Source organism: Trichoplusia ni, chromosome 5 (assembly GCF_003590095.1).
Source record: "Trichoplusia ni isolate ovarian cell line Hi5 chromosome 5, tn1, whole genome shotgun sequence".
Taxonomy (NCBI): Eukaryota; Metazoa; Arthropoda; class Insecta; order Lepidoptera; family Noctuidae; genus Trichoplusia; species Trichoplusia ni.
This window is the reverse complement of record NC_039482.1, coordinates 4925934-4952750: the sequence shown is the minus strand read 5'-3', so window position 1 is coordinate 4952750 and position 26817 is coordinate 4925934. Positions and strand designations below refer to the sequence as shown.

At 34.6% G+C, this 26817-nt stretch overlaps 1 protein-coding gene across 3 annotated transcripts in view; it reads right to left on the bottom strand.

The window, feature by feature from the left end:
* The window catches only part of LOC113494157 (inactive dipeptidyl peptidase 10), a 173593-nt gene that overhangs the window by 66460 nt on the left and 80316 nt on the right, over window positions 1–26817 (bottom strand). For 2 of the 3 annotated variants that reach the window (XM_026872349.1, XM_026872350.1), the window contains one exon: window positions 16206–16419. In XM_026872349.1, the coding sequence (XP_026728150.1) occupies window positions 16206–16419 (214 nt within the window). The remainder of the gene's footprint in view (window positions 1–16205; window positions 16420–26817) is intronic. The other variant, XM_026872351.1, reaches the window with a different exon arrangement.

Sequence of the window (26817 nt, the reverse complement as noted above, 5' to 3'; positions counted from 1 at the left end):
ATATTAAAAGCTAAATCTTCCTTTCTCTACCTTTGAATTAGAAATTAATTCCAACTATAAGTGTAAGATGCACCCGATGAATGCTGGGAATCGCTGTAATTAGTCCGATAGATGGCGCTAGCTGCGGCTTCAGAATATTCCTGAATGAGCTTGCATTTCAAAGACATTGCTTCAGGAATAGAGCACCTTATAGGAGATATTTAAGCTGAATGCAGCTTTTTTCCATTTAATATTGGTACAGCGATAATAATAAAATGCAATTAATATGTCAACTAAATAATCTTTTTCATGCAGCACATTAATTAATTTAAATTCTAAGATTTGCATAAAATGTATTATTCTCACCAAGTCTATTTGGCACTTGTTATATTTTTATCATAAACTTCTTAACTTGCCTACTCTGTTTCATATTTTTGCAGGTAGCCCGAATAATAAAGTCTTGCAACTAGGAAAATCCAATGGTTTTCATAATCAAAAACCAAGAAAACATTTAATCTATACTGAAGTAATCTCCCGCTCTTTTTACTCAATATTTCCACCTGAATAAATAGAATGATTCGTCTTAACAAAAAACATGATGAAACTCGTAGCAAAGTGTAGCGCTACGCCCGTAGCAATATCGCTACGAATCTACGATGTTTGTTAGCAAAACAAGTTGATAAATAGATGGAATAAAGAATATGAAACGAAAATATTATATTTTCACGGATTATGAAAGTCGGGAGAACACTATCCCTTTTTCAGTGAATTCAGTTAAAAAGGTCTCTTAGTAAAGAAAATTTCAGAGAATTTATAAAAAAAGTGTTTTTCTTACGAGTACTGCTAAGGAGTTAACATACTCGTGAAATAGTTATGGGTACCAAGAAAACCAAAAGCACAAACATAATATGTACATCAAAGAAGAGCATCGTGACTGAAATATCTATTTCTATATCTATTTTTTTTATTTATTTATTTATTAAACTGTTTACATTATACTTATTTGCTTTGTATAAACCCCAAACAAAACTGATTGCAAAAATAAATAATAGATATGGACAAGGTGTCAAGCTGGTAAAGAACGCATGAACGTTTAAGGAAACTGTTTTATAATTTATTTACGGAAATAAAAGAAGCTAAAAGACTATTAAGACGTTTGACTTCCCACAGATATATTTTTATTCAGAATTTCCTACTAATGTTGTAACACAAAAATGTATATAATAGGTTTGTGAAATCATTTTCGATTTTGTAGAGTCCAGAGTAGCTGACAACAGCGAGTGTTTAATGAAGTTTGAACAAATAATTGAAAAAAAATATCTTTAAACAATTAGAGCTACAAAACTCTTCTCGATGCGAAATCAAGACAGCGCTCTACATAACTTAGGGCCGTTTTGAAAGACACCCTTAAAATGTCGTGTGATAATCCCCTTAAAACATTTACTATTACCACATATTATTACCTAAAAAAGTATTAATTCGAATTGCATTTAAGAAAAAAAGTCTCGTCTCCCACCAAACAAAACAAAAGCAATTAAATTAAACATAGTAATTATCAATTCATTTCATTATACATACAGTACCTACATCTACAACACACACACATAAATAATTCTAAGTTGCATCCAACCCTAACATATGCATGTGGTGTCTAGGAGAACATTCTAGAATAAATCTTTAACACGGCGTCGGCAATAAATTGCTAAGCTCTCTCTTCCAGTTGTAAAATTAGAAACGAAGATGTAGAGACAGGGAGAGGCGTGGCTATTTGTTGCTTGTCAATTATTTCACTGTTGATCAAAGTGGCGCATCAAATAGTTTAATCTAAAGCTATCAATCACATTGTTCGTAAAGACTGCAAGACTTATTTATATATATTTTGATTTGTAAAAGATGTATCTCTTTTCATTCACGGGTTAACTTCGTGGGAAGAGACCCGGTCCTTTTTAAAGGCGATTATTATCATATTGCTGTTTCTCCAAATTTATTATGCTGTGAACCGTGATATAAGAGACCGGCTACCACGACACAGGCAATCCTCGTGTGGAGGCGAGTGACTTGTAGCTCTTAAAATATGTTTTTCCTGAATAATAAAGATTATTATTTCATTTATTATTTTTTTATTATTTTTTTTTATTTATTTATTATTATGGTTAGTTTTTTTAGTGTATAGAAAATGTGATATGAACGGCCTCATCATTTCCTGGCATAGACTTTTGGCTCTTAGGGACTCCAGACAGTATATTGTGTTATTTTATACCTTTAGACGTTCTAAAGGTAATAATAATACCGAGTTGTCAAAAACGTAGTTACTTTTAAGTTTTTACTATCAATAATTTAACCTTTAACTTTTCTACTACCTACAATGACACTTCTAGTATCTCTATCTTCGTGTAGAGTCCAGTGGAAGTAATACAGGCTGCGGTTTTATTGACAATTACTAGCGATATTGGTTTTATTGGTTCCCTACGATTGTAGACTCTGAGACCAATAAGACTTGTGAGGTCGCAATGTATGGGTGTGTAGAAGTATTGTGGAACTATGGGATATGAGCTCAATAGAAATAGTTATTTATTGCTTTTGCCTAGGACTGGGGAAATTAACAATCCGCGCGAAGAAATCTTAGTGATCAATTCTCCATCCCCAAATGATGATTCTCTAAATTTATGTATTGCTGATGAATGATTATGATTTTGAATTTTCTTAAATCTCCTAACACAAAAACGCTTTTTAAAATGCCTAGGTTCAAAAACGTTGTATATTTAGATAATGCTAAGACAAATGAACTTCAAAATTGTATATTTGTCTCTACAATCTACTTATGAATGACAAAGACGCCATGACAGCTAAGGAGACATTTTCCTATGCGTCTGCTCTGCTGTTCGTCGTACGTTGGGACAACAAACAGCAGTATACGACTTTATATAAACAATGGATTAACGTTGTAAAAGCGTGAAAACTTGAACCGTCAGTAATTTTATACTTGACCCTATTGAAGTTAGACCGGACCAACTGAAAAGGTACAGAGTCGTATAAAAGTGGCATTTTATGGTAAATCTCGCACGTTACGAAAGAACGTCAAAAGGGAAACATGTTTTTTTGAAGTATATAGGTAATAATTTTGTGGTGGAATATTTGAAATTCGATTAATATTTCCGTACCTTTTTGAGGGTATAAGTCAATGTTTAAGAAATCACTAATTTAGTTTAAGCATTTTGGACATAAAATGTATTAAGGAGGTTTAGAACACTTGGTAAATAAAATAAAATGCAAATATTAGCATGTTACAAGTTGCAAAAGTCAGCGGTGTTATATAATAATAGTTTAGTAAGTCTTAGAAGCTACTTAACAATTGGTATTATCATTCCTTGTTCCAGTTTTGTTCGTGCTCGTTAGTACCAACATCTCATATTGTGAAATTATGCACCAAAATAATTGGTTACTAAACTTTATAAAAAGTGACTTTAATAACCAAAATTACAATAAGTACTTTATTCTCATTACCGCAGCCAAAAATTAACAATAAACCGTTTCCCTAGACCCAGTACAATTAAAAAAAACTACAGATTCAAAAGAAATGTAACGCGATACAGAATATTTTTAATAAATGTCGCCTCAGACCGGCCAGTGTTATAACAAAGAAATATACTGCAAAAGATATTTACACAAAGAATTTAATAAGTACGGAAACTTGACGCGGGCTGACAGTCGACAGTCGACGTCACTAATTTGTACATCGGTCTCTCACATTAAGTTTAGTTTAGAAAACAAAAGAGTGCTTTGTGCTTTGTTTTTTTTCCGCATCGCGTAATTAAAAGGAGGTTTTTTTATTTATGATTCCTTCATCTATACTTATATATAAAGCTGAAGAGTTTGTTTGTTTGTTTGAACGCACTAATCAGGAACTACTGGTTCGGATTGAAAAATTCTTTTTGTGTTGAATAGACCATTTATCAAGAATGGCTATAGGCTATATACTATCACGATGTGACCAATAGGAGCGAAGATACAATAGAAAATGTGGAAAAAAAGGGGAAAATTCTAACCACGTGGACGAAGTCGCGTGCAACAGCTAGTAAATAATATATCCTTTTTAAACAAAAAAGCAACTACCGCGTTAAGGGTTATATGCTTGTGTTGCGAAGGCTTTTATAAACATTCGAACCACATGCAAATTATATCAAGATTCAGAATAGGCATGTGTCTATCACACAAAATACTTTTAAAGTTGCGTCCGAGGCTAGTCGGGCTAATCCAATGAATACGCTTGAATAAACCCTAAATAAATAACGATGAATAATGTTATAATGTTACTAATGTTATAATACTTTTAAAGTCATTTAATTGAGTATTTTTGCGCAACAAATGAACTAAAACCTTTAAATGACTTATTAAACGTGTATAATATTACATCTAAACTATCTCAAAACTAACAAAAGATGTACATGCTATAATAACCCGTAATGCAACAGCAATAAAGCATACATTTCCCTGCAGTATTTTGCTCGTATGCACACGCTCTTGTCAGTGCCTTTGGGAGTCATTATGCAAAACGTACCTGGTGTGGGATACGCGATACGAAAGTAGAACTTGTGTAGAAAACTTCTCTTGCTTGTTTTTATTTAAATAAAATTTGTATTTTGAAAACATGTGAAGCGACTTACGTTTTCAATACATATCTATCCACGTATCTATTTTAAAACGTAAACGTACGATATGATTTTTATTATTATTTCTTTTATTAAAATATTCACATATTTAAATATATATAAAAACAATATACATTTAAAGATATAAAAAATAGTCTTCATCTGGCAACGGGTCGAAGCTGCCTGTTTCGATTATTATTATTTGTATCTGTTTTCTGTCATGGGATAACTTCATGAGAAGAGCCTTGGTCGGTGATGACTTATCCCTAGTAGATGGGGCAGCTACTAGGGATCATTCACCTCCGCTCTATGGGAGAAAGGACATAAAGAATCCGAAGTGGATGCAGAACTATTGTATGTGTATAAAAATAAAAACAATTAGGCTATTATATACATGATGCATATGTTATGTGGACCAGTTTCTTAGATTATCGACAAACTATGGCACCTGCTTTTCTACACATGATGATGTAAATTAATTGGCAGGCGGTGACTCGCCGCTCACAGATCCAACATGCAGAGTTCTTGTTGAGAACCCTAATCTAAAATGTGATTATTATTATTTATGCCAAAGTGATAGCGATGTTAAATATGAACAAAAGTCAGAATAAACAAAGCTGTTTTATAACATTATCCGTAGCAAAGGACCAAGTGCACGGGTCCTTCAGTACGAGTGACCTATTTACCCAGTGATATCCGTTTGTGCTTCGGAGAGCACGTGAAGCAATTGATTTCAACTCTACTATATTAAAAAGTACTTTTGTGTTTGCTTTTAAATTTTCTGTGATGTTTTTATTAAGGGTTTAATTTTTATTTATTAATATTGTTTTGAGAAGTGAAAGCTTGCAATTATGGTAACATTGATTGGACGTTTTCAAAAGTTATGGCTCGCGTTAAGATCGCCAAGAAAATCGACCTTTCTTTGGTTTTTCTCTTTGGCTTTTTTTTAACTGTTAAAAAAATACTTAATCCCAAAAACACTGAAAGGTAACACAAAAAATTGACGCTTTTGTGTATAATGTCATATGGTGTCATATAATAAACTTTGTCATGACCCATACACGGTACAATGACATATAAAAATATAATTTATCATTTTTCTAAACCAAGAGTTTAACCACTTAGTCCATTGTTATTTTATCAACCCTCGCTTGACTAATGGGCATAGAGGGTGTATGGACACTTAAATTAATGGAAAAATGAGGCGATATTTGTTTCTCGTTGCTATGGCAACCGGAATCGGTATAGACGAAGTTTGTTTATACAATGTGAGGGTTCATTTTGAAAAGGTAATTTATTTTCAACTGCGGAGGCCTATGTCCAGAAATGGACGAATATGGGCTGACGATGATGATGAATTGTAGTGCATTATTCATAAATTTACGGTACTTGTACTACTTGAACTTATAAATTTCTTTAATATTGTCAGAAACATCTAATTTACTCAAATACATCACTGGAAACCACTCAGGAAACCCTTTTTTCCGCTAAGGATTGAGCGGAAGGGAGTGTCAGAGATCTACTGACTAAAACCCATCCATGTTCCTTCCTTTGCCGTTCGTGCACCGGGACCACGGTAACCCTTTCGGACAATCCCGTGCTCCGGCAGGCATGGGCCCCAATGAGTTCCAAATATTGGAATATAAATCATCAACTAGCAGTAAGCTAGCCTGGTGATCAATGATCAAATATACCCTATATTTACTTTTAGCGGTCCGCCGTCTGTTGGTGGGCCTATCCAGGGCCTCGATTCTGCTATTTTACAATGGCCGATGAATGAATGGCAATTTTATTAAATTTAAAATCATTCCTATTCTCTTAAGCATTTTGCCAATACAATAATTGGAAGTTAATTGTATTGACCTTGAGAGTACCGTCCCTTATTGAAATTACAATTTTTGTACAGAAAAATGCTTAAGAGAATACAAAAATTTACATTTTAAGCCAAATTTCATTCATTCATGGGCCGTTGTAAATAGCATAATTGGGGCCCAGGTGTATCTCATGAACTGTGATAGCTAAAAAATACAAAATTAAAGTTTTCAAAACATTCTTTTTTACTAATAATAATTGACCGAGAAGGTTTAAAGTTTTTCGCTTTATCTTTAAACTTTTCATAAAAGTCTATTCTAGGCATTGTGAAAATAAAAACTTTCATTTTGGCACCGACTACGAACGCTTGAAAAGTCTAATCTTGTTTATTAAAAAATATTCATAAAACTGAATTTGAAAAGTGAAAATGTTTTCAATTTGAAAAGTTGTCTTTTGTACATGAATATAATTATATTGAATAAACGTCAGAATGTTTTTATTTCTAGAAGGCCTACAAAGGTGTTTGAGAAACGGTGAATAAACGAGTGGACTCAGGTTTTAGAATAGTTTAAACAAGTACTAATATGACTTTATATTCAAGTTGTGTATAATATTTGTTTATTATAATGAGTTGTGACTATAAGAAGATCTGTAAATTTGATAGTAGTATTCAGGTAGACTAAAAACTATAACTTTGAAGCTTCTGCGGTTTACGAAATAATGTTTTTGATTTGTATGGCATAAGCCAAAGGCATACCTCAGATAGACATCTACTTAGGGGCTAAAATTAAAACACGCCTATGGATCTCGAATTGGCGTGACCGATTTTGGCAAAAAGTACGTATGAACATAATAAAAATATCGCATCTAAAGATAATTGATAATTTGATAATTCAGTCATTTTCTGGTTACTTCGCCACCAACAGATCGGTAAAACCAAAAATTCCTCACTATAAAAAAAACAACGGCGTTATGTAGTGATGTCTATTATTCTGAAGTTAATTTTCTATTATCCAATAAAACCTTCATATAAGAATATTGCTAAAATACTCTTTGGTGAACCCGGTTACGTTCGTATGGTAGTAATGTTGCAATAAATTATGTTCCACGATGTTATGAGCGCCTGGTACCAGCGTGGGCCATATTAAAGGGTCTGAAGCGCATTTCATTTTCATATAACGGAATTAAAGTGGGAAACACTATTTTATTTGATACATTTCCATTTTCATTTTGTGCATTTGAAATGTTTATTTTCATATTTTTGTATCATGAGAACAGTACATAGTAGTTAAGTGAGTGGGTTGGACTGTTTGAGTGAAATTCGAACTTATTTTTTGAGTGTTAAAGTAAAAAATGCATTCATCGTCCCGAATAGTACCCATATAGCATTTTACAGATAACATTGTAAGAACAATGTAAAATTAAATAGTAATTTGAGACGTTTTTTTTTGAGTTCCGTATTCAAAGGTTAAAAACAAAACCCTATTATTGAGGCTCCGCGGCCTGTCCGAACGTCTATAACTAGGCTGGATCTCATTAACCATGCAAAAATTTACACTGATGTCGTATTTCAGACAGGCGGGAGACGAATTGCGAATCCGATTCCCACTTGGCCGGTTTTTTTTAACTTAGAAAATTTCATCCAAAATTAAAAAATCAAATATCAATTTTGATAACACAAATTACTTTAACTAGCTTCTCTACCCACTCAAGTAATCCAAATGACCACACGCCAAAACAAATGAAACATCTGTGTCTAATTACAACACGCCGTTTTTCCATTAGGTAACACAGGTGTGTTCGTACCCTCACAATACATCACATTCCCAAGACAATTACAAAGAAATGCAATTATTTCTTGGAAAAGGTTCTAATCTCAAGGGAGAGACGGAGATTTGTTTTTCACATGTGAATGAGAGAATAGAAGAAGAGATATGTTATTAGGTGACAGCGGATGAACGAAATACTGATTTAAATATTGATATTTTTTAATCATGTGTTAACTTTAGAGAATCGTGAATTGTTAACCAACAATAGGAAGATGCCTTTGCAATCATTATTTATCCTTATTTGACTTTAGCGAGTTTTTTTTATAAGATTTTCCACTCATCTTAGGAATTTGCTCCTTTTGCGCATACAGGACAAGTTGAGAGAGGCACCAAATGCGTCAAAACAGCAATAATTTGCGCTCCTTCTTTATACGCTTTCGACGCAACTCGTTACTAAAAACGTTAATTAATATAAAAATGATCGGATAAACTCATATTTGCACATCCATAAACCTTATAATAAGTGAATACCTCAAAAAAACATTCAAAGAATACTATTTATCGATCCCTAAATCTTCCCTGTTTATTCATTCGGCAAATCTTTCGTAACCAATGGCTGAAAAAGTACCGTGAAATTATTCGGACGTAGCAAAGTTTATGTGAAACCATTAATGTTAGTAAACAAAGACGAAAAGCTTTTAAAAAGTCGAGAGAAGTTCCCGCCGGCGCGATTCCATGAATAAATATTGTATTTCTGAATTCTAATTTGTACCTACGTTTGTTTGACGCAAGTCATCGAATGACGAATCCCATTTATCAGTTTTCAGGGGTCCGTAGCTATGTGGTATAAAAGGAACCGTACTGAGGCATCGTTGTTGTCTGTCTGTCACCAGGAATCTCAGGAACTCTGATAGCCAGGCAGGTGAAATTTAGTTAGATGATATATTTCTGACGTATAACAAAAACAAGATTGTTTACTGTACCAAAGACATTAAATTATACTATTGTAATGATAATTTGTGCGACAAAATGCCCAAAAAGTACGTAACACGTATCGCTAATCGGATTCGCACTTAGCCGATTATTTATATCAACTTTGCCGTCCAATGATACGCATTTATAATGGTACTTTCGGCGCCCTGTGGTTTCACCAGCGCAGCTCTTGTTTCCTAAAATATGGGTATGTAATAAAGCATGGTATCATTTGTCATTTGTCATGCAGAGGAATCATGTGGTGAGGAAGTTGAGTATGGATGTGGATGGATATAGGGGAAGAGGACGACCAAAGAAACGATGGATAGATTGTGTGAAAGACGATATGGCTCCAAAGAGTGTTACTTGAGAGATGAAATCAGAAAGGAATGGAAAAGGAAGAAATGTTGCGCCGACCACAAATAAATATATAATTCTAGTTTTATCCACAAGGAAGTTACAGGGGCTCAAAAATGGTCTGAATTGCTTCGAGAAAAGGATGGTACGGCCTTGACGCTTTTTAGCTCGACTTGGTGGGGGCACGGCCGTGCCCCCAGATTGGAATAAGGGCAGGGCAATGATGATCATTTTTTATTTATCAACAGTCATCAACACCATTCTATCCCAAGCTTAAAACATTTCATAAAGTTAGTTACCTAAATATGTAATTACAATTTCAAAAAGCTACCAAGAAAAATAATTAAAATGTAAATGCACAACTTACAAAGAAGGAACAAACTAGAACCTCCTTTGTAAACTTCGCCATTTGTATTGTAAACTTGTTTACAAACTTTTTGCAGCGTTACCTTGAAGCTTGGTAATTACCATGAAAGTATAAGTTCGTAATTATGCCGAGAAAACGTGTTAAAAATTAATTAAACAGAATTCTAAAAGAAGTTGTCTTTCTATACAGCCTTATGTAATATCAACAACGATTAATGACGTCTTGACATTCCAATTAAAAATGAGAAGAAGTAAACAGACATGGTTTGAAAATTAAATTGATTTCGGTGCCCTAAAATATTCGATAGTAATGCTGAACAAAAACTACGCGAAAAGAAATTGATATATTGAATTACTTCAAATTACGACGCCGCGTAGTACGCTATCACGTGCTCACACATTTTTTTTCCGGATCTCATCAAATGAGGCTTTGGATTGAGCGAAAGGGAGTATCAGAATTTTACTGACTGAAACCCATGTTCCTGCTTTTACCCTTTGTATACCGCAGCTGTAGTTACCGTTTCGAATAAACCAGCTGGATAGGCAGGAATCAGCCCGTGAACTTACTGTCATTTTGGTCTTGGTTGTGCCAGTTAATAATAATAATAATAATAACGTGACGGTATCATAGGGGGCCCATCTAGTGAGCGGCGAGTCACCGCCTGCCAATTTCTTTTGCATTACCATGTGTAAAAAGGCAGGTGCCATAGTTCTCCGAATTATCTAAGGAACTGGTCCACACAACATGCCTCATTTTATAATAGCCTAATTATTTTTACATACATACTTGCAATAGTTTTGCATCTACTTTGGATTCTTCATGTCTGTTCTCCCATAGAGTGGAGGTGAATGATACCTAGTAGATGCCCCATCACATTGTAGATTAAAGTTCTCAAGAAGGCCTCTACGCGTTGGACCTGTGTCCCCGTGTACGCCTTTAAAAAGGACCGGGTCTCTTCCCATGAAGTTAGCCCGTGAATTAAAAGAGATACAAATAATAATAATAATAAATCTTTATTTAAAGTAACAAGACTCAATGGGTTAGTAACAATATTAACTTAATTCTATGTTAGGAAAGCACAGTTAACCATCATTCACCGTCTGCAGTCCACTGTACTCAATATTCAATATTTTATTTGCACTCCACAATGTATAAATTTGGTCTTGACAAAATAAACTTAAGAGTAACAATTGTGGACCCTGTCGGGCATGGCAAAGTAGGAGAGAGGAGAGCGCTAAGTACTTAATTTATAAACATTTTCTGGCATGCAATATACCTATAACTAATTATTTAAATTATACTTATTTCTATATACTAGCATTATTACACTCTTTTCATTAACGGGCTAACTTCATGAGAAGAGACCCGGTCCTTTTTAAAGGCTTGAACGGGGACACGGGTCCAACGCACAGAGGCCTTCTTGAGAACTTTATTACACTTATTATTATGGTTATATGTGTACATACATCATACAAGGACATGGCAAATTGTTACTCTGACGATTGTAAACATACGCAAATTTTAATTACTTAGGTATATAAACTTTTTGTATACAATTGACAGCATACAAAATATTGTACTTTGTCTCGTTCTACATTTAATATTTAACCAAACTTTAGAAAGGCGGTCGTTACGAATAAGTTTTTAATGAAAGTAAAGTTTTCTGAACAAGTTTTTCCCTTATCTTGTTAAATTAACGAGTACTGCGAGTTTTATTATATTAATTTAATAATGAGTCTTTTTTAAATTAAAGCAGTAGAGACTTATAAAAATTAGGCAATATTGCTCCGTGTCGTAGCAACAGCAGGAATTGCAAAACTATATCAAAATTATTCACTAATTTTACCTATTTGATGAAGGTTTAGTCGCGCACGTTTATAGATATCGCCCGACCAGTTTCAGACTCAACTGGAAACCTCAACCATGACCCTACCTGGTGGAAGGAAACGGAAACCGTTGCTCAACTCTAATTATGTTACAGCGCGAGCAATAAAAATGCATCATCTGTGATATTTTCAGCTATCTGTGTTGTGTGTTTTTTTTTTATAATAATATGTTTTCAATATACATATTATTATAAGTTATAGATTGACAGGAAACGGAGCCTTAGTAAAAATTAAATTTAGTCCTCTAGTTACAAATACCTTAAAAACACGAATACGATCACCATAAAAACCAATGAAATCCCGTAATATTTCATAACAAATTATTCAAATGTTATACCAGACGGGAAAACGTGTTAAATAAATTGTTCAAATTACTGCCGAGATGGATTACCGAATTACCGATGAGCATAAATCAAGTAAAGAATAACCGGTCAAGTACGAGATGGACTCGCAATACTGAGGGTTCCGTTCAAGCAGGGTAAAGAAAGACAAATTGGTTAGGTGGGTAGCCAAAAAGTTTTTTGTTACCCATCAAAATATAACCTTAGGATTTTTTTATTAAATGATGTTTAAAGTTTGACTCGCGATCCCGCCGCGTCTGCTCATGATTAAGGACTCCGGTTGGGTCCAAAAATAGTCGGGCTACCCCGATAAATACGCGTGAGTAAACCGTTACGTCATTTAGTAATGAATCATTCCCACGATAGTAACTATCAAACATAAGAATTGTTGCTTATCCTAGATCTTAATCTATACTTCTATACTAATATATAAAGCTGAAGAGTTTGTTTGTTTGTTTGAACGCGCTAATCTCAGGAACTACTGGTCCAAATTGAAAAATTATTTTTGTGTTGAATAGACCATTCATCGAGCAAGGCTTTAGGCTATAAACCATCACGCTGCGACTAATAGGAGCGAAGATACAAAGGAAAATGTGAAAAAATAGGGCAGGTATAAATCATAACTTATATCTTCTACCCACGGGGACGAAGTCGCGGGCAACAGCTAGTTACTAGTATTTGTTGTTGTAGCAGCAACGTAAACAAATCACTCTTGAAAATTTCAACTGTCCATTACGATTAATGATATACAGCCTGATGACAAACGGTCAGAGGAGGCATAGTAATAATTTTCCGCAATTAGATAGATAGAATTTTACCCTCTGGAGTGGTCCAAAAAACCTATTTTCATAAAAGTATATTAAAATCGTGATCTAATTAGAACACCGAACTTTAACGTAACTAAGTTTATCAACCCTAATCTGTTCTGATTATCCCTCGGTTGTTAGTGGAAGTTACCCAAAAATTTTGCTAATTCTCTCAGTACTAGATCGTGACCGGTCTTTGAATCTAGATGAATTAGACAAAGTAATCTATTAGCCCTACGGATAGATTTCTATATATTTTTCTTCTTCTTAAAAATAAAATGTTCTTCTTTTATCGAATAAACAAAAATCTAAAAGTAAATAAAAAAAAACAATATGATATAATACATACCTATGTGATGTGACTTATCAGTTCATTTTTTACCGAGAAGTGTCTTCGCTTTTTTATAAAATAAAATAAATAGTCGATCCACGTCAAATACTTATACTTAAGTGTTTTTGGTAGATGCTGAGCTAAAGAAAACTCATAACAATTTCATATCTCCTAATATCTGTTATTCAGATGCATGTTCCGTTCCAAATATTCCATTTACTCCGCCAAAAGACGACTCACACTAAAACTGCCTTTGAAAACCTGAATATTTCTACCAAATATGTAACAGAATGCACTCAGCATTCGTTCCACCGCGCATTATGAATGCAAGACCGTCCGTTATGTTACGAATGCAGTTCACGATTCTACCGCATACGTAAAACACATATAAAAAGAATTTCCACCTTGCAATTTTACCGGTAAAGTCCACTTAGGTCTTACCTAGTACCGAGAACTTCGGAGGTTGAGGAAAAGTTATCGTAAGTAAAAAGAGGGCCTATGGAATTGAACGTTACTGCTGAATTGTGAATTATCTTGTTAATTTAATCGTAGCCAACCTTTCAACAAATTTATGAGGTAATTGATATACTTCGTCAGATTATTTTATTTGTATTTAAGTTATGTCTTATCGTAGTGTTTAGGTATTATTAATAACTTATAAATTGAAAAAAGAAACCGCTTTCGAGCATCAAAATGCAAGAAATGCTATCAATTATGCAGAAGAAAATTGGCCAATAATGACGGCCTTTTTTTTAGAATATGGTAAATTTATTCTACGGGCACAATTGTTTATTTTCCAGCCAACACAAAAGTTATAACAAGATGTAAATTGGTTTAAATGAGGGAACTAACAGTTTTAAAATCAAAGCTGTGCTAATGTTAGTAGCTGTGCTCGCCTGTACTTGTAAGTTCTTGAGGAAAAGAGCACTAGACGTGTGCAAAATGACGTTTCTATGTCAACGATGTATAAACTGGGACTAGGTGAAGTTATAAACGAATAGTGTACAGGTAGTAAAGAGAATAACATTTACTAAGTTTATGTTTAACATTTTGTTGGCGATAACAGCATAGCACTTTAAGCGGAAAATAAATGATTATAATTTAACTTTACCTATACTGGGAAATTAAATTTCTTACTAATATAATAACCGAAAAAAATTGTGTTCACGGATGTATATTTAGGGATGACGATTGTTTTTTTCTCTTTCACGCAAAAACCGCCGATTGGATTAAGACGAAAATTGGTAAACAAATAATTTCTTGGGGCAGGCCCGCGGGCAACAGCTAGTTTACTGTAACAATCTTAGATGGCCTGTAATCACACTTATGTATTAAATCGAATTTAGTCTTGCATCGCGGGGTCCTTCACAAACGTTTAAGTCACATGCCATTCACAAGATACCTTAATTCAATGCTAGTCCTATGCGAGGATCCAACCCGCGACACTTCGCGCACAATGGTTTTATCGCGGTGGACTATACCACTCAGATATCCGCGCAAAATTCACTTCATTTCAAATAAATCTTACCTAATTCCCCGAAATTTTCTCGGCGATCTTCGTACCGCCTAAGAATCTGTAAATTTGTTGCTTATGCCAATCGCGTCATTTTTGCAAGATCGAAACCACCTTCACATACATCTAGCTGCTACTGTGACTTTTTTTGCCCGATTTAATGTTACCCTCATGTACTACTGTCGTTTATTTTCGTATGTTAGCTATTAATTATGAAACGTCCTTCAAAAACGTCATTACTACACATATTTTGGAACACACAAACATAGGCAAGTAAAGTGCCACTTTAAAAGAACAGTAGATACAGAACAACACAATGTAAGGAACTGCTTTTTGTCTCCGTATCTCTGATGTACTCCCCTCATTATTATGAATAACGCTTTTGTTTGAATAACAAATGTTTTGGCATTAGTTATTACTTAAGATAGCAAGCCTTTGTAGTAACAGAACACGTGTATGGCTGCTTTTTAGGGTTACTTCTAAAGATAAATATCTATATGAACTCAGATATATCTAAAGATCCAGTGTCTGTTCGTCTATCATAAGGCTCGAAATCTAATGTATTTTACAAATAATAAAAAACTAGGTTAGTCAAGTGTTGGTACGGTGACAGCTTATTTAGTCCAGTTTTTTTTGCAAATTTTTGCACAGGCTAAAAATACTACCGAACGTAAGATGCTATGGTTTCAGCTTGTTCCCTACGTCATTGTTATACCTTCTCAAAAATACTATAAAATAAATAGTTATTTTCAAACACTTCCTCAGAATATTATTACGGCTAAACTACGTTATAAAAAGTTACAACCTAGAGACGGAAGTATATATATTAAAGAACAAAAATTGAAATCCTTTTTAAGTATTCGAAGGATTATTCAACGGGACATAAGTCAGATAAACAGTTTGTAATTTGATACAAACATCGGGTTTCCTTAAGAAAATCGTTTTAATATTAATGAGGAGTCCTCGTCTCCAAATGTACAAAATATATTATTTACAAGATGTTTAGTTTCGATATAAATAAGAGACCTTTCTGTAAAAGGTTTATTTTTTTACTGACGAAAGGTTTTGGGGCAAATTATTTATTTAGGTTACGAATATGTAGGAATAATATTAGTTTGTTTTATTTTTATTTAACCTTTGGGTTCTGGCTGAATATTATCAATTTTCCTTGAGAAGAAAACATTAAATGATCTAAATTAAGGTTTCGCCGAAGAAAGGAAAAGTCCTAAAATACTTTTTTTATTTTTTGTATTTTTAGTATTGTACGAAACGGAAAATATCAAGCATTTTTCTACCTGGGGTTTTAATTTGTGTTGCAAAGATTTTTATTCATCGTATAAAGATTTTTCGTACAATCAACGTAACGTATAATATCAACGGTTCCCAAAATCCACTCTCCAAATCCACATTAGTTTCCACTTACCAGAAATCCAGGTCCCATTCCACCGCACCGGCGATAGCTCCTCATTCAGTAGATCCTGGATTCGCAACCGTCTGCCTTTGACCCTGGGTCCCTCATCCGGCGGAGTCAGGAGCACCACTGACGTTACGATCAGGGCCAGTACAGCCACGATCACCAGCAGCGCGATCAGGATCCCACGCCAGTTCCGCTGGTTCGGACCACCGACAACCAACTTCTGAAAACAATTTGGACATGTTTAGACGAGCACGAAATGGACATATTTAGTACAGCTGTAGGGGTAATAAAAGGTACATAGGCAATAATTTTTGGATATATTTGGACGAGAGAAGTTTATTGGTACAGGGTTTAATTTCGTGGTAAGGGGTCAAGGTTGCCCTTTCTGTCTGTGTTAACAATTTAGGTTATTGGGTAAACTGGTTCCAAACAATATTACGCTACATTTAAATTAAATATTAATAGGTCAGTCTCTTAATTGTGATCAGTGACAAAGGGTCTAGTTACACATATTCTAGCGCCATCTTAGGCCAATTGCCATAACAAACATAGCTAAGAAAACTACCGACTAATTAACATTTCAAACAAAAATCTAACGAACACGTCTAACTTATAATAACCGTCATCTTGAGGGGATGAAGACAAATTATAGCTATCTTTTAAACCGTGCCAGTAGAGATGATGACAATATTAACATGTAGTTAAATGAAGAATAGTGGCTACGTCACTTCGGTGTACAAATTTTGCGAAGTCGTTACGTCACAGACATCTTCCTAAACTTTAAAACACTTTTTCTTTTTAACTTTTTATCGTGCGACTGACTCATTATTAAATGATGCAACAGTTTACTCACGCGTATTCATCGGGAGTGCCCGACTTCGAGTTCGACTTGCGATCCCGCCGCGTCAGCTTAAGATTAAGGACTCCGGTTGGTTCTGAAACTAGTCGGGCACTCCCGATAAATACGCGTGAGTAAACCGTTGTATCACTTAATAACTATTTTTCGTCTGTGTCTATTCATTTTAGTCTTTGTTTGAAAAACTAAGAAGGTTTTTATCCTTCCTATGATACTTCATGTATAAATAACTACGTTTAGTTGCTATGCAGTTTTCTAGTAAACATTTGTGAGGGAGTGAAGGCACTCGGTCACAACGCTAATTAGTGGTTGTCGTCACTCCACCAGAATAACAAACAAATAAACATTTGCCTTTATGACGGAACTTATGTATTGCGAGATTGTCTGTTGTTTCAAATATAATAGCAGATATTGTAACTGGTAGTTGGAAGTATGTGAATAGAATTAACCTCTTTTTGTGGAAATTGAAACATTATCCGCTCCTACATGAAAAGAATGTTCTTTTTTAGACCTCTTTACCTAAGGGGTAAATATACAATTTATAAATAAGACTTAGTTGTGAGTAAATTCGTCTGTGACCAGGTAGTATCTCATGAATCGTGATAACTAGACAATTAAGTATTCACATATGACGCATTTCTAGTGATGCTATAGTATCGTGTTTTAGGAATTAAACTACAGCGACGGTTACAACGGTCATAAATGTGATGTGTCCAATTTATTTTTCTTTGACATATTTTTATTGAAGCCTCAATTTTGCGAGTCCGATTCGCACATAATTGGGTACATTTCGTCAAACAAAAGACTATACAACTGGCCACTAACACCTCACATTACAAAAGCATGGAAAATAACTGTCATTCCAAACTCAAATACTAAATAAATCTCTTTGTTAAACCACTATACGTCACAGATACCGAGTAACGGTTAAAAAAGGTTTTACACGTGCGCCGAACATGATTGATTCATAGCGACCAGTGAGATCGCTCGAACAATATCGAGGCGATTTATGTGAAATCGTATCTAGGTATCTATTTTAAAACGATAAAGAACAGAGAGAACCATTCCGTTATTTAAAAAAATAATTGACGTAGTTTAAGGATATTGTGGAGGCAGAGACAAATGTTTTTTTTTTATTATCAACTGTTTTTTTATCCTTAATTCCAGTTTCATTACGTAGATTTATTTTAGGTATTTTCTGAGTGACAAGTGACTACGTCATTGCTCATTAAAAAGTTGGAAAATTAAAGATACGAGTGTCTTATAATTATTTTTGCCAGTGTGCATAGCCGAGTGACATATGTCACCTCGTCAAACCCATTGTTCCCGACATCGCGGTTTGAACCCGCGTAGAACGAGCATTAATGTTATGCAAGTACGTTGGTGTCTGGGTGTCTTTATGGATGGGATTCAAATGTTTGTGATATCGCCGTAATGTAAAAGAATTAAAAAATAGGATTAGTAGGGACTAATAAAAATGGCGATTCGATGAAAGTGTCCAGAGATACAAATGTTAGTCACAATTTAACTGATAGTCAAATATCCTAAAATAATTTTGCTCATGCTTACCAAAACAACAACCGAACTTGTCAAATTCATTTATACACATAACCTCAAATATTATTGCCATTTAAACAACCATTTTAACAGACCTATAATAAAATATAATAATAATATCTACACGCAAAGCTGATTTTCACAGAATATGGTGCGTGTAACCGTTATCCCGCCAAAATGACCGCCATTTTGCCAAGTTAGTGTTGTTACAGCCGTAAGGAGGTAAGGATGTACTTATTTGGTTTATATGGTTTAACCATAGACAATTTAATTCAACGCTACGTTACTTTTTTTAAGGTTGCCTTGTCTATGTGATATAACCTTAAAGACTTCTTTTAATTTAAGTTCAGAATGAACAAATAAGTGTTTAAAGTGAGTTTTTTAGTCAACTTTTAAATGTATGGTTAATTCCAAGCTAAATGAAGGTCCAATCCTTGAGGATAAAGATGGGGTTTAGACCTTTCATTTGTGTAATAATAAAAATAATTAAATAATTGTTATAAGTCTTACTATTCTTTGCTACAATCTTTTCTTTTTCAATTTTCTAAAGCTGAAGAGTTTGTTTGTTTGTTTGAACGCGCTAATGTCAGGAACTACTGGATCAAATTGAAAAAATCTTATTGTGTTCAATAGATCATTCATCGAGGAAGGTTTTAGGCTATATAATATCACGCTGCAAGTAAAAGTAGCGAAGATACAATGGAAAATGTGGCAAAAATGAGGAAAAATATTCATCTTCAAGGGCTTCCAATCAAAAATTTCTAATCACGTGGACGAAGTCGCGGGCAACAGCTAGTAATTATATATACAGTTCCCAGGATGTACGGCAAAAATGCCTGGTGCTAGTGTCGTTAAAATCAAAATCTAAAACACGTAATTCAAACGTCAATTTCCCCAATACTGTGATTAAACTTAAACCTAACTCATTTTGTTTCGGAAACGAACCCGAAATCTCTCAATACCAATCAGACTTAATTACCTGACCTCAAATCCGATTTACCACTTAAGACCACTTACTAAAATCTCCTAAATCTTTTATCCAATGTAGGAGCGAGATAGCACTCTACACCGCGATGAGCGTCTTTCTCCCCTGACGACAACATTGTTGACTGGGCTGTTGGCCTAGTGGCTAGTGGCCCTGACTGCTATACCGAAGGACGTGGGTTCGATTCCCATCCAGGACAAATTTTTGTGTGATGAGCACGATCATTTGTTTTGTGTCTGGGTGTAATTTATCTATATTATGTATGTGTTTAGAAATATAAAAGTATATCTTTTAGTTGTCTGGTACTCATAATACAAGCTTTGCTTAGTTTGTGACTAGATGGCGTTGTGTGAAAGTTTAAGTATATTTTTATTATTTTTCTTTTCAGATATCGTGGTACCAGTTCAATTTTTATGTCCAAATGAAAAAAATCTTAAGAGACAAGTTCTCTGAAATCTAGCAAATGTTAGGACAAATACTTTGATCTTTTCAATTAAAGTTTCAAAGGTCCTCTTCAACTTATGTAATCCCTGTACCGCGAGGATTAATACCGGCTATGAAAAGTTCCCTTTAGGTAATAGTTTTTCTAGTTTGTACTCTATTTGGTATTTAAAACAAGTTGGTTACTAATAGTCTAGTTTTCCGCAGCAAAATCACTAACGTTAAGTAGTTAAAAATAAATAAGTTTTTGGGATATGTGTGAGCCACATAATATTATTATGTATTATAATATTAATGCCTATCAGTCCCGCACTCATTCCTTAAAAAACGTCTAAAAACAATTTAAACTTTATCCTAACTCAATAAAACATATTTTACAACTAGCTGTAGTTATGACCTACACAAATATAACACGCCTATATCAAATACCCTCAAACATTACCAAAAAATTGTAACACAAATTCCACTTTATACCTTCACAATAAAACTCCTTTTACTATGCCTGTAGTTATGAGCTACTCCTATATAGAAGTCCTCAATCACAGCTTATCTCGGCAATATTACAAGCGCCTACATCCTGAACATTAGGCATCGTTAACCGAAGCGATATAGCTAAAGTTGTGACGTCATGGCATCGTGAAACAGGCTACACGTTATGTAAATTATGTTGAATTGCCCAAATGTTATAATGACTGGGCTTTAATTCTAGATGAAGTTATTTTTGTTATATACTTGAGTTTTTGTAGACATATATAACATGGTCCTATTGATCCACTTCTGAGGCTTCCTTCAGCTTTTTTTTAGACAAAGGTCAAATATTACTAGGACTCTGCCGTCTGTCTGTCCGTTTGTCACCACAAAAGTACAAACAGGACAATATCACTAAGGCTCATCTTTCTGTCATCTGCATCCATCTGCCACCAGGCTGTATGTCATGAACCGTGATAGTAAAATGATAGTTAAGTAATACCAGCCTATATACAGCCTTTTCTCGTGTAGGGAAGGTTTTATCGTTGATCACCATAGCTCACTTAGGAATTTCAGATGCCTATTTGAAATCCAGGTTTCGCCACCATGTTTTCCTTCACCATTAATCAGTAGTGCCTTCAAATGACTAAGAAAGGACATATCCTACTACTATTATAAAGGCGAAAGTTTGTAAGTATGGATGAGAGGATGTATGGATGTTTGTTACTCTTTCACGTAAAAACTACTGAATGGATTTGAATGAAACTTTACCACAATATAGCTTATACATCAGAATAACACATAGGATACAATTTTTGAGGTTTCTAATGTGAGGTCGTAAAAAAACACATTTGTTGCGCTTAAATTGCAAACGCTGACTGAATCCTACAAGATAGATAGAAGGCAGATAGATAGATAGAAGGCAGGTATAAATTATAACTTATATCTTCTAACCACGCGGACGAAGTCGCGGGCAACAGCTAGTAACTTTTATAATATCACATGGTACTTGCTTGCTTGGACATCGAACCTGCATCTCGAACATACAAATCCAAACATATAACCGCAAGGCCTACTACATTCAAACTTAAATCATTAAAAGTAGTTCAAACCTATTATTCCGCATGGCCCACTACACTATTTGTACCTATAATTTTAATAACCGTTTGTCAAGTCTTCATATTGCACAAATCTTGTTCAAAATCAAGAAAAGTCAACAAAAGTCATACGTCATCACGAGGTATTGAAAAACTAAGAAACTGCTTAAAGCAAAAAGTATATTTAAACATAGATATAAAATTGGAGTATCTGTTTGTAATAGTTTAATAACCATTTTTACTACATGCGTATGAAATGCCCATGTATTTACGGTACAAACAGCCAAATAACATTTTTTTTTCACTTTTCTTGGCAGGTTGCCCATGTAAATGGAATTACTTAGGCTAGTTTGATTTTAGAAAAAAAAAATTCTAAACACACTATTTTATTGTAGAAAAAATAAATTATTTTTAATGAAATACCACGCGAGCGAAGTCGCGGCTTACAGTTAGTAGTATGAAATAAAAGTACATCCCGATCTCGCTGCAAGTACCAGGAGCTCATGAATAAGTTGAGAGTCGAACAGTTCATGTGCGAGGAAAATGAAATAAACTGCTAAACTGTACAGAAAGGAACTGGGTACTTCAAGAAATAGCGGAGTTGAAGCTTGTTGACTTTTGAGAAATGAGTTTTTATTTTGAGAGAGTAGCTATAAGTATTAAAGCAGACTGAGGTTGGGAAGGGCAGATGATATATGAAAGATAGCAGGAATAGGATGGATGTGATATACCCCGCAATGTCATGTTCAAGGACGATGTTAAATCGACTGCACGAATACCTGAGTGGCTGGGACCACCACGTCAAACCCACTGTGCGCAAGTCGCGAGATGTCGAACACTCAAGCATTTGCATTCGCATTTGTCTGTATTTTTATTAAAAAAAACTTCTTCAAAGAAAAAACATTCTGATGCATGCAACTGCAGCAAAGAACGAATGTCACGAGTGACGGCTATGACGCGATGCGCTGCGGGCCAATCACTGCACTTTATCCGCCCCACGCCTCACTTCATACCCCAAAAGGGACCCAAAAATACTTCTGCGCAGGTGAAGGTCAGCGCTCAAGATCCGTGCCGGTAACTATAATATTCTAACCAGTATATCAAAACAACATTCAAAATGGAAACTCCCGCTAAATTATTAAGCCGGCGGCCACAGCAAAATCGCAGTGATCCCAGTTAAGCTGATTAGCCAACAAAAACATAACTGAACCAATCTTACAGGGATTTGCACAGGGAGACAGTTCAAAGTTAGATTTACTTTATAATTTTGATGTTTGGCTGGTTTAAGTGGAATTAGAATAGGAAAATTGGTCTTGGTTTTGTACAAAAAAATGTAAGCAAAGAAAAAAACAAATATACCGTATTTTTAGAGTACTTTTTATTTCGATGGACCGGTAGTTTTTTGTAGGTTTTTTTAAAGACTTTTCGTATTATTAATCACTAGTTAAGCCCCGTGGTCAGTGTCAGTTTGCCTCTTTCGTATATAAGTCGTAGCGTAATTATGTCTTATGAACATACTAAAAAAAACATGATAGTCCCTGAGAAACAAACTCGGCAAATATACACTTTGATGTATGTCTTACAAGTATATTTTATTCAGTATGCTCCAAAATAATTTCCCATTCAGTCTTACCCAAATTCGATACCCCAGGCGTCTAAAATGGATAAAATTTAGCATCGTCACGTTTCTGTAATAACGGGTTTTGGCGTCGATGTAAAATGATCAATTGCTTTGACAGGGCCCGGCACGTACGGCGGTCTCACATGCGCGTAGGTACCTACTGCCAGCGTGCATGTACATAATGTCAGAGGGTTCACGTTATATGGTACATTGAGGCAGAAGTTTCAGTTATAAATGTGGTAATTTATCATGTAAATAGTAATACTCATTTGCTACTCGACCTTCATTTTGTAGTATAGAATCTAGGCACCATTTCGAGGTGTGCCTGGAGTGTCTGAAAATCAGTTATTTATATTTTATTTCTGTCAAAATTCTAAAAGAAAGAAATTCTTTTAGAATTTTGGTTTAAAGTCCTTTGAATTGTATGTGAAAGTAATAACTTTCTTAAGCCTGTTTCTTTCTGTCTGTGGCTTTTTACTTTAGTTTCCTGTAAATTCCATCTGATGGTCCTATCCTTACATACCTTTTATTAAAGTCTAGCATAAAACACATACCATTAGAAGAATCGAGAAAACACATTTTCCTCTCATAAAACGCCTGCATTTAACACAATTGTCGCCTAAACGGCACACCATTGTACCAGGTTCTATTTTTACTGGAGAGGCTGTTAGCCGCTCTTGTGGTAAGGGGGTCGCGAAGTTCAAGAATTTCTCGGTAGCTCCTTTGATCGTGGTAATAATAGCGACGATTACTTGCCGGTAAATGGAACATATGCTCAATGGTACTCTTTGTTTCATACTCTTTAATCAGGCTTCTTTGACAGTATTTTAATATTTAACAAGAAACAATCTAAGTGAGTTTAATTGATCATCAAGTTTCCGTTAATGGGTAAATGGTCCGCCTTTGTTTACTTACCGTCGGTGAATGATTTTGAGCTTTTTGTTTCAATTATTCATTTATTTCCTGGAGAAATCACAATTTAAGCTTCGCTTGGTACAATCGGTCCGTAGATGTGGACGTGGTGACCATTTCATGTCCATGTCATAAAGTGTTCTGCCGTGTTTCGGAGGGCACGTTAAATTGTGGGACCCGGCAGTTATTTATCCATATTTGACAGTCTTTACTGGTAGTTACAAATTTGATGACCAGTTTAACTAAGTAGTACAGTGTAGCCCAGGTAACTAGGTTGAGGAGGTCACATAGGCACTCGCTCCTTGTAAAACACTGGTACTAAACTGCATCCGTTTTAGCTAGAAGCCGACTCCAACATATTTAGGACAAGGCTAGGATGTTGAGGGAGAATGAAAGTGAGCGAGGTTTAACAATGGTTTATTCATTTACAAAACTGTTTTGATCCTCAAAGAACATATGTAGATAGGTGTCACAAAATACCAAATTATCGTCTAAAACCTTAAAATACAACAAAACTACTGCAAAACATAACTCGTTACTTAAACTTCTGTATTCCCTGCCTCGTTGCCATGGTTACCACGCAATAGATTGAGGATAATAGAAGGTAATCTGTTACGTGAATCAGGTAGAGTGATGACGCCGAGACAGCTAAAATATGTTTTATGAATTCATGATTTGCGAGATCTAAGCTGAAAGCATTTTCCGAAGGAAATTATATTGATGGACGGGAAATGTGTTTTGAATAGATTATACGGCTTAATGTAGTTTTTGATTGTGTATTTGGAATGATAGTTGGAGGTGGAGGGAGGTTGGATGGAGTGGCTGGTATATATTATGAGGCATATCAGAAAAAAATTGAAATCTTATTTATTGAAATCAATATTTGAAATCTGAAGGATCACTATTCGGGAAGCTCACAAAAATCTTATATAGTTAAATCTCTTTTTCTCGGAAGATATTACTTTTTTATCATATTTTTGGAGTCTATTCAAAAGATAAATTTTAAAAATTTATCAGAAGTCTTATTTCTAGAAAATAAATATAAGTAATAGCATATTATTCTTGTACACTTTGTTACAAATTCAGAAATAATTATTATACTTCACACTGACATTAAACAACAATTTCTTACGGAATCTAGACTAGTTTCGGACCCCACCGGAGTCCGAGCTCGTAGTGGGTCGCTCTATCGCCGCGTCGGCTCATGATTGTACCGTTCTATCATTTAAGTCCGACTAAAAGATTCAGATATGCGTGTCTAGTTTAGAAGTTTGGACACCCTACGACTATTTTAAACGCGAAAGTTTGTATGTATGGATGTTTGTTCCTCTTGTAAGCAAAAACCACTGTAGGGATTTAGACGAAACTTGGTACAAAGATTCATAACTATTTTGTTCGTCTGTTTTTCCATGTCCTGTGGTGCTGCAAAATATTGCAAATAAATAAATAATAAAGATTGTTAACATTATAACTAAAACCTATAAATACAACAATGTTATTAATTAAGGTTCCTCTTACGCGCGTACCTCAGGACCTCAAAATGTCAGGTCATTAAAAGTGATGAGCAACAGATTTCAGGTAAGTGTCGGTAATACACTACTTAAGTAATTGGTAGAAGATTTAGTTAGAGTTAGAGTAAGATACTTAGTAAGTTAGTTTTTTTACTTTAGTTTTATTTATTTATTTATTTATGTATACACAACATACAAAGAGAAATATAAAAGTTAGAATACATTAGGTACAAAGGTACTGCTTATTTCTTTAGAAATTTCTGCCAGCAGACCTGCGACAGGAGATAAGAAAGAGAAACAGACACAGTGTGTAAACAAATATAGGACAATAAAAATACAACTATAACAAAAAAATATATATTTACATACTTATATAAATATATACATATATTTTATAAATAAAGTTACATGGACAAAGACATTGGACTATCTTACAGAGGCAAGATAGTGTTCTTTAACATGATGTTTATATAGACCGACAGATTTGAAGTCACGAATGTTAGGCGGCAGCGCATTCCACAGTTTTGTTACTTTGTGCGGTAAGTGTAAGTCGAAATAGTGTGATTTCTAGGTTATTTCAAGAAAAAGTTTTTGAAAGAAGAAGTAAAAATTCGTACTTATACATATATTTTGACATTGAAATTGAATCTGAGATCTTTCTGGATTCAGAATACTGTAAAAATAAATCTTAATGAGTGTTATACAAGCTTTTGCAAGCCTTTGCTTTAAATTGTAAGTTCCTATAAAACAGATCAAGTGCAAGTTGATTTTGCGGCACTGATAGGCTAAAGAAAACAAATCGGTTGGGTGACTGCAAAATATTTTTAACCGCAGCTTAACTTCGATTACATGTCCATTATTTGTTACATACGAAATTAATCACCTGTGAAAACTTCATCTAACTACCAGTCCATGAAACACAAACAGCATAGTGACGAACAACAGACAGCGGAATCTTAGTTTCAATTCCGGTTTTACCCTTCGGATACCGTCCCCTAAAAACCCAACAAAATCTCAACCTCTCCATAAATAACTGCCATCACCAAAATAACCGTGTAACCATATCCCATCCAATCGACCGCTATAAAAAACGGACACCAATTATATGTTCCCTGAAATAGCCGATACAATAACTGTTTGACATGAAAGAGGAAACCGGCCCCTAAACTC